The sequence below is a fragment of the Agrilus planipennis genome, unplaced genomic scaffold (assembly GCF_000699045.2).
Source record: "Agrilus planipennis isolate EAB-ADULT unplaced genomic scaffold, Apla_2.0 scaffold120, whole genome shotgun sequence".
Classification (NCBI taxonomy): Eukaryota; Metazoa; Arthropoda; class Insecta; order Coleoptera; family Buprestidae; genus Agrilus; species Agrilus planipennis.
The window spans coordinates 502009-511753 of record NW_020438891.1 but is presented as its reverse complement, the minus strand read 5'-3'; the positions used below and the strand labels follow the sequence as shown (position 1 = coordinate 511753).

General features: G+C 38.3%; 1 protein-coding gene across 2 annotated transcripts in view; it reads left to right on the top strand.

The window, feature by feature from the left end:
• Positions 1 to 9745, top strand: part of LOC108737950 (collagen alpha-2(IV) chain-like) — a 64088-nt gene that overhangs the window by 43581 nt on the left and 10762 nt on the right. The window contains exons 3-5 of one of the 2 annotated variants that reach the window (XM_025981859.1): positions 4549 to 5557; positions 5703 to 7247; positions 7691 to 7993. In XM_025981859.1, coding sequence (XP_025837644.1) covers positions 4549 to 5557; positions 5703 to 7247; positions 7691 to 7993 — 2857 coding nt within the window. The remainder of the gene's footprint in view (positions 1 to 4548; positions 5558 to 5702; positions 7248 to 7690; positions 7994 to 9745) is intronic. The other variant, XM_018471148.2, reaches the window with a different exon arrangement.

Sequence of the window (9745 nt, the reverse complement as noted above, 5' to 3'; positions counted from 1 at the left end):
GTACCGCCGCAACCGCTATGTCCCTGCATTTTAAGTCTGTAATATCTTCGAAAATATTCATTTAAATTACATGCTGTAAAGGGCCATATTGATCTATATTAAATGCACAATGTATTTAAAAGTACTTAATTGGATAAGGATTAATGCTGTATTGCTTAAAATCGCTTCGTAAATAAGTCATTATTTCTTGTAAAAAGTAAAAGATAAAAAAATACCATCGCGGACTTTTTTGTAGAGCTTTTTAAGGTGTACAATACTGTAGTATATTATTTTGATCTATCTCGTAAGGTTCAACCAGCGTTTGCAATGCAAGCGCAAAAAAATGTATTTATTTACGACATCACATTACAAACCTCTAAAATGACCAGTGTTTCGCCACTATATTATGCATGTATTATACATACAAACCTTCCTCTTGAATTACTCTATCTATTAAAAAAAAACGCATTAAAATCCGTTGCGTAGTTTTAAAGATCTAAGCCTACATAGGGACAGACAGCGGGGAAATGCGTTGCATGATTTCGTTACATAACAACTCATATGAAACGAACTTACCCTATCGTGCGTAAAGAAGTTTCATTTCAAAAAATTGGAAGAAAAATTAGTTTTATGTGGTCGTCCGGCACATCAACTCGGCCTTCTGATATAAGTGAAACAATTTATTAAATCAAAGTAAACATGCCTTTATTGGACATATCATACATAAATGAAAATCAATAAAAATAAGCACAGCGCGAGCGAAGCTGTGGGTAATGTAGTAATGCAATAAGTACTTATAAGTCTAATAAATGCAATATAAAGCTTTTGAATGGCGTTAGGTGTTATTCTCCGTTCAAAAATTTTTAGGGTTCGGTCAGTTTAGGACAGTTTTCAGAGAAGTAGATGATATCTTTAGATACACCTTGTTGAAAAAGTATATTCCATACGTTACTAAATTATCGATAGAAATGTAAAAAAATGCGAAATAAGATATATTTAAATAAACGTAGGGACTCGCAAAAATCGGTGAATGTTTAAGAACTTTCTTAAATTTTCAAATGATAATTTGCCGCATTCCGCACTCCTGTTTCATGAAATAGCAGTGTGTCTTTTTGAGCAAGGCGACATTAATTATAGTAAGCTATAAATAGTCATAAGGAAGGTTCTTGATTAACGATGTGATGGGTTACTAAACATCTTTGGGTACGTGCTTATAACATGTGGATGTACATGTTACTGTGTCTGCTTCAAGTCCATTTACAGCAGTATGTAATTGCACAATATGTAAATCAATTCAACAAAAATGTTTAATTTGTGAGTTTTGGAAAATAAAGTTTCCACCAAGTACATGCTTATAAATATCCGTTAATATACTAGTAGTATCCCCTGTGGTGATAATCGATCTTTTATTTACTATTTTTCATGGTAGAGTTTATTTAAAATGACATGAACTAAAAGGCTTTGGATTGCGCAACGACAAAAAATCTCCCTTTCATTGATTTCTACCTTTTACAGACACTGGCCATCACTTTTATAGATTATCTAGAGCTGAACCGGGCAAACTCGGCTCTTTTGACTCCCGAGTGCTCCTCTGGTATAGCCAAGTAGCTCCTCATTGTTCCTGCGAGTGCGAGTGAGATGATTCTTCTTATCTCTTCCATTTCGTAGATGAGTACCCTCTTCCATAGCCGAACCCAATAGTATTGAGAACGCAGGCCGGCATGCTATCCTTGATCTGCAAGACGATCATTAGAAAATTTTCGTAGATATTAGTTAAGTTACGAGAGAGGTTTCGCTCGTCTACGGGATGAAAGGGCTTGATATGGGAGTGGAAGGGAGAAAAAAAGAGAAGGCAATATGGGTCATTACTGCTTACTCTCTCTTACTCATTGAAGGGTATGGAGTGACCCAAACTAACCTCGAGTAACGGCTCCTACGAAGTTAAAGTTTGCCCGGCTCTGATCTAGAGCCCCATCTCTTGTTGTATAAGGCAACACATGGTTAAAATCAATAAAGTTGCAGCCGAGTTAATATATTTCTTAAATATATAATCTAAACGCGATAAAGGCCACTCCTCGCATAACTGAAGGATCATGTATTCTAAACTACCTATACAAGACCTTCGTTGCTTGAGTTCGACTCTCGCTTGCTCAGTTTTGTATTTAATATACTTTGGCGATAGCTTTTCTGTATAAATCTCTAACAGTTGACAAACACCGTATCTGTACATGTAATTCTTATGACTTAGCTACGTCCTCGTATGGTTAATGCAGCATCATTAGCTAGAGCTCATCTCAACGTGACATTTATTTGACATTTTGCCAATTAATACGATTATAATCAATCCTGGTTGGTTTTAGATGACTGCTCCTTTCACAACTATAAATAAATTTGTTTTACGATTTTTAACTTCTATCTTTTCATCCTCGAAATAGCTGAGTGATAAGTAGCTTTAAATAAATTAGTGTTAGCATTTGTGTTAATGATTAAATTCTTGTCGAACTACTTCTTCAAATCGTATAAAGATCGTTAAATTTATTTCATCCTAGCTAGCATGTTATATAATGTGAATATTTTCGAAAAATGCATTTGAACTAGAAAAAAATTGACAAAGTAAATAATAGTATCTGTTAATTCATCATTATCACAAGGTCGTCAGTCTTAAGACTGGTTGGACACACGCCTCCACTTTTACCTATCCTAATGAGCTAATCTTCGCATTTCCCTAAAACTAGAACATCGCACATCCTAACTGTTTGTGAACAGTAATCTAATCCAGGTCTACTTCTACTTCTCTTAACTGCTGCTTCTGCTTCTAGTGTGTCTGTAAATAGTCCTTCATGCTTTAAAAAGTGTCCTACCAACCTATCTCGTCTATTTCTTATTGACTTCCATAGCGACCTCTGTTCTCCTATTTCTTGTAATAGCTTCTTATTTCTAAGCTTCTTCTTCCAAGTTGACGAGGGTTCCTTTGATAAAATTTCATGCTTAAAAGCGAATTCACACAGAATATTTTCTCTCGACACGGAGTGGCATGACTTAGAGGTTTAGGCTATTGCTTAGCATTTAGGAGGACGCTGGTTCAATTCCGGTTTCGTCTGCCTTGGTCCAGGTTTTCCTGAAGTTCCCTTGGATAACTTATGCAAATGCTGGGGCAGTAATATTCCACAGATAATCTTTCATTCTCTTCTGTCTTCATTTCGTCCGTCTCATCTTTCTCACCCGAACCACCACCCACCCATTGAAATACCCAAAAGGTTTTCCTTTTTTCTGGAATTTTGTAATGTATTCACCATAACCGCTATGTCTCGTTATACCAGATGTCGTTATAAACAATATCTACTGCATTTCAAGTGACAAAGTACACAATGTTGTTGAAATAAAAAAAATTAGACCCAAATTCCATTTTCCTCTTATTTTTGCATTTCGTCTTAATGATGTAGGGTATCTTCAAAGAATATATGTACCTCATCATCATCATCATCATCATAGGGTCGTCAGTCCTAAGACTGGTTGGACACGTACCTCCAGTCTTTCCTATCCTGAGCCAAACTTCGCATTCCCCCAAAACTAGAACAACCCAGATCCTTAACCATAAGATACCATAAAGTGGTCGTGGATGTTAATGATTTTGATACCATGATCTTATATACTCAATTTGGTTTTATTGAAGTTGTTTACAAGATAATGCTTCTTCCTTTTCTTTAAATTCAGTTCGTGACCTCTGCAGGTGTATAATATCGTATACATATTAATATTAAACGGGTGTCTGACGGTAAGTCCCTGTCTGTCGATAACCTTTAAACAATTGCAGAGGTAACGCCCTGTTGCCTGTCCATCCAGTCGTAATCGTCACACATAATCAGTTCGGCTTGGGCATTTATTATACGTACATGAATATTAACGATTATTTTTCGTGAATGGTTTCACAAAATGCACTTTAATTTATATATTTACGCGAGTACATATTCATCCAAAGACACATAGCTTACTTGATGTAAAAGTAACCACTCCACGTCGCCTGTAACACCTGGTTTTACGTAAGAAGACATCTGGTGAAATTTAGCCTGTTGTCTTATTAAAGTAGCTATATTAAATGAAACATAAAATGATTGAAGACTTAAACGAAGTTCCGATTAATCGAAAGTTGATTAAAAATCTCCACCTTTTCTACATGCATAAATACCTGATTTGTAGTCATCAATCAATGTAGATCATGATATCTGTTTAAAATATCTCTATCTTCTATCAAATAGTGTAAATAATGTTAGAACACATACGTATGTACAGCAGATATAGACGAGTATTTGCAAATAAATAATTGCAATTTTATTAAAACGATTACGTAACAGTTACTGAGCGGTCGTGGATGTTGATGACTTTGACCTGGTTTGAGCACAGACATAACATTGTGGAAAAAGAAAGACAACGAAATAGAAAATGTCGTTGACAGTGAAAAGAAAATCTGAATGTTAACATTAACATACTTGTCATAAACTTTCGTTTATATTCTCCAATTTACATGAGACAAGATTAAAGTTTGAGTGAACAATATCGTGTTTGTTACAGGTCCAGTATTGCAAGCTGAACGTGGATGTTTGTTGTAAAATACCAGACGCATCTAATCTTGTTACGCCAAGTGGTCCTGAAACTGATGATACGAAACCGGTATACGACACCACATATCAACAATCAAGTAAGTTTACGTCCTCTGGATCAACATCGTACACACCATCGAGCCAATATACACCCTCTGTATCAACTTCTTACACGCCATCCAGTCCATCTGGTTCAACGCCATTTGTATATTCTCCAAGTGGATCGAAAGAAAATTTACCGAGTCGACCAAGTACTACAGCCTCCACTCCAACTTCATTTGCGCCTTCCGGACCATCCAACTTATCTAGTTTTGCTAAAAACAAGGAATCTCTACCAGCATCCCAAATATCCTATGTTGGTGGCCTTGGATTGAGCCCTGGATCAATAGTACTAGTGAATGACGATAATCAAGCCAACGCTGATGTTTCATTTTCTGGCCAATCTGGTACAACACCGCGACCATTTAGCAAAGGCACTGCGGGTAGTCAAAATTCAGTATTTTCTTCTACTGTAAAAGGGCCACCATATTTGCCACCTTTTGGATCACCGACTCCATCAGTATCTACTGTTGACTTATTTGCCCCAAGTAAACCCGTTTCGCCCTACAAGCCAGCGCTTCCTTCAACGCCATCCCCATTTGGCGGATCTTCACAGCAGACTTTTGCAACTTCCTCTCCAAGACCATTTGCGCCACAGTCTCAGGGTCCTCCAAAGCCGTCATACGGACCACAATCGAAGCCAACACAACCTCAACTTCCTTCCACTCCAACATATAGTTTCCAGCCAAGACCCACATCACAATCACAAACACCTGGTAGTTCAACGTACTTTACTCAACCTCGACCAACGCAATCGCCCTATTCTCCCTCAAGTCCGTCATATGTGTCTCAACCTAAACCAACCCAGTCGCCCTATTATCCCTCAAGTCCGTCATATGTGTCTCAACCTAAACCAACCCAGTCGCCCTATTCTCCCTCAGGTCCGTCATATGTGTCTCAATCGCGGCCAACCCAATCGCCTTATTCTCCCTCGGTTCCGTCATATGTGTCTCAACCTAAACCAACCCACGGTTCCGTCATATGTGTCTCAACCTAAACCAACCCAGTCGCCCTATTATCCCTCAGGTCCGTCATATGTGTCTCAATCGCGGCCAACCCAATCGCCTTATTCTCCCTCGGTTCCGTCATATGTGTCTCAACCTAAACCAACCCAATCGCCCTATTCTCCCTCAAGTCCATCATATGTATCTCAACCTAAACCAACTCAACAACAGAGACCGTCAGGTTTACCACAACAAACACCATCTGTAATAAGACCCGTTCAACAACAATTTCCCACTACTAGACCACAATATGAAGAGCAACCCACTTCGGTTAATCAGCCACAACCTACACCTGCACAACCAGACAGGGAATATAACTACGGGGATAAATATTTACCACCTTATGCGCAACGGCCAGAGAGCAACAAACCACAACAACCAAGTAAACAACCAGAACAACCTGAATCATACCCTTCACAACCATCGTATAAACCTGGGTCCCAAAAACCAAGTTATCAACCGGAAGTTATTCAACCGTTACCTGGAGAATCACAGACTCCAAGACCATCTTTTGTACAGCAGTCGACCCCCACACCAAGTTATTCGGATCAGAGTTACACTTCTAAACCGTCTTATCCAACATATCAATCCAGTAAAGTAACTGGAAGTTATTTGCCACCTTCATCTACTCCGAAAGCGCCCTTCCCAAATAAGCCAGAACAACCCGAGAAATCAGGACGGCCAGAAAGACCTGGTTTTCCTACTCAGTCTTATCAGCCAAGTCAGCCAGGACAGTCTGGATACACGCCTGAACAATCGGAGTATCCAGAACAGCCAGATATAACAGGTCATGAGGAGTATGCGCCAGAATTACCTGGCCAGCCAGGGGTACCGGGTCAACCCGGACAGCCAGGACAACCAGGTATTCCGGGACAACCAGGACAGCCAGGTCAACCAGGGCAGCCAGGACAACCAGGCGCTCCTGGTCAACCAGGACAGCCAGGCTACCCAGGACAACAAGGACAACCTGGGCAACCGGGACAACCTGGACAGCCAAGCCTTCCTGAATATTCACCAGGACAACCTGGACAACCCGGACAACCCGGACGACCTGGACAACCCGGACAACCCGGACAACCTGGACATCCAGGGCAACCCGGTCAATATACACCTGGTCAACCAGGAAAGCCGGGATATCCAGGACAACCTGGGCAACCAGGCCAACCTGGACAACCGGGGCAACCCGGTCAATATATACCTGGCCAACCAGGAAAACCAGGACAGCCCTGCCAACCTGGAACAACAGAATGCACACTAGGACAACCCAGCCTACCTGAATATATACCTGGACAGCCCAGCAAATATACACCTGGCCAACCAGGAAAGCCTGCATATCCTGGAAAACCAGGACAGCCTGGACAGCCCTGCCAACCTGGAACTGCAGAATGCACACCAGGACAACCCATCCTTCCAGAATATACACCAGGGCAACCAGGACAACCCGGTCAATACACACCTGGTCAACCTGGAGGGCCAGGTTATCCGGGTCAACCAGGACAACCAGGAAAACCGGGTTATCCAGGGCAACCAGGTCAACCGGGAAAACCGGGTTACCAAGGATACCCAGGTATGTAGCATTTGTTCGGATAAAATTAAAAAAACTGAATAAAACAATGTTAATGATTTCCCAAATGGTTATCTTATACTTAATTAATGACTTCTCTTAAAGCTTTCAAAAGTGATAATTTTTTGTATTATGACTGCTTATAGACGGAGTAGTGGTAGTCTTAAGAAACATTTTGGATTGCTTCTTCACTTTAGTACAACCCATCTGAACCCTATTTGGGTAGCGTGTTCAGTATATGTGTGTTTGTCCCCAAATTTTAAAAGTGCTAATTCATCTTTATAGGCTTTCAAACCGTTCAGATTTTTTTTCGGTACTAATATTACTATTTCTTTTTTATCTTTCATATTAATAACTTACTACATTTGACTTTAAAATTACAATAACTGGGAAAGCAATTACACTATTCATTTAATATATATTTTCCTTTTGTTATGCTTCAATAGGTCAACCAGACTATTCAGGGCAACCAGGACAACCCGGACAACCAGGAAAACCAGGTCAACCCGGACAGCCGGGGAAACCAGGTAGACCAGGATATACTCCTGCGCAACCCGAACAAGAACAACCAGGTTATATAGGACAATCTGGTCAGCCAGAACGACCAGGACTTCCAGATCAGTCAGGATACACTCCGACACAACCGGGATATACACCTGGACAGCCAGGACAACCGGGTCAACCTGGACAACAAGGTCAACCCGGTCAGCCAGGACAACCAGGGCAACCTGGTCAGCCTGGGAAACCAGGTAGACCAGGATATACTCCNTTATAATTGTCTGAAATAAATGCAATTTTAAAGTTTTAATTATTATTTAAACATATTAAAAAGTTTTACGCTCATTATTAATGGAGACTGAAACTAAATATTTTTTTATTTCGAAGTTGAAATCAAGGCATATTCACTGCCAAAAGTCAGTTAAAAATTTTCCATATTTTTCGTTATTTCTTATTTTATTCAAAGTTTTTGCTCAAATTCCAAATTTTCTCTCAAACCGTATACTTTTTTTAGTATACCTCATGATATGCTGCAAAACCTAATTAATCACGAACTTGTACTCTTGTCTCCGATTGTACCTCCCAAACATCCTTAAGCGCGAGAATAATACATCCATAAGGGATAATCGCATCCATTTGTAGGTCGTAATCATAAGATCGTCAGTCCTAAAACCGGTTGAATACGCATCTCCACTCTTTCCTATCCTGAGCTAATCTTCGCATTTTCTTAAAACTAAAACATCGCACAACTTTAACTATTACTTACGTTTGTAGGTAAATTTATTTATTATGAAATTGTACAAAAACTACTGAATTAGTTTAATTGAGTCTTCTACACAAAGGAAGTTTAATCCAAATTACTATTTTCTTCTACCGAATGTACCTTATGGTTAAGGATAGGGTCCTCACATTAACCCGTTTATATTTGTGATTTGAAGTGTTTGCTGTAGTACAGACGTTAAACTACAATTGGTTATAAGATTTACCATGATTGATTCAAGGACTATACGAAGTATAACATTAAAAATCACTTGCTGAACTTCTTTTGGTTTGTTCAAAAATATTTCTTCCTCAGTTTTGCAATTTTACAAAGCAGCTTGCATTTGCAAGGAATTTTAACGGTAATAGAAATGTTAAGTCTCAATTAACGGCATAGTTGACATTTTTTTGAAAATTCACTGAAGGTCAGGATGCGTTAAAATCACGTATATGTCAAGGACAACCAATTGAATTGCTGTAAACGTTTAAAATTCATACCGATTAAAATACCTATTTCATGTTTTCACAAGTTTTTCTGGCATTATTTATTTGTCAAAAATTGTAATAAAAAAGTATTATAGCATATATTCATCATGCTAATTAAATATATTTTTTTTATATTCACAAATACTGAATATATTAACTAATAATAAATGGAAAATGTAAAATTATTGATGGACTTTATAAATTTTACGTTTACTTTATTTACAGATCATATATTTAACTTTGATATTTGAATTTAATATTAATCCATTATTATCTGTTTATTAAATCTGATTATGATTATATTAAAATGAACTTATTGTGAGATGCAAATCTAACTGTAAGTATAGACATTCACTGAAAAAAAAATACATGTAATTATACAACACGCTACTGAAGTGAAACTTCTTCAAACACACAAACATGCCGGGATAGGGGTTAAGGAATTGGTTTATGGTATTATTTGTACACCATGCTGTTAGTAAATATACTATTGAATGTCTTTATATACAACAATCACAGCTTTTTTGTTATTAGACAATACATACCGGCCGGTACCGCCAAAACCGCTGTGTCCCTGCATTTTAAGCCTGTAATATCTTCGAAAATATTCATTTAAATTACATACTGTAAAGGGCCATATTGATCTATATTAAATGCACAATGTATTTAAAAGTACTTAATTGGATAAGGATTAATGCTGTATTGCTTAAAATCGCTTCGTAAATAAGCCATTATTTCTCGTAAAAAGTAAAGGATAA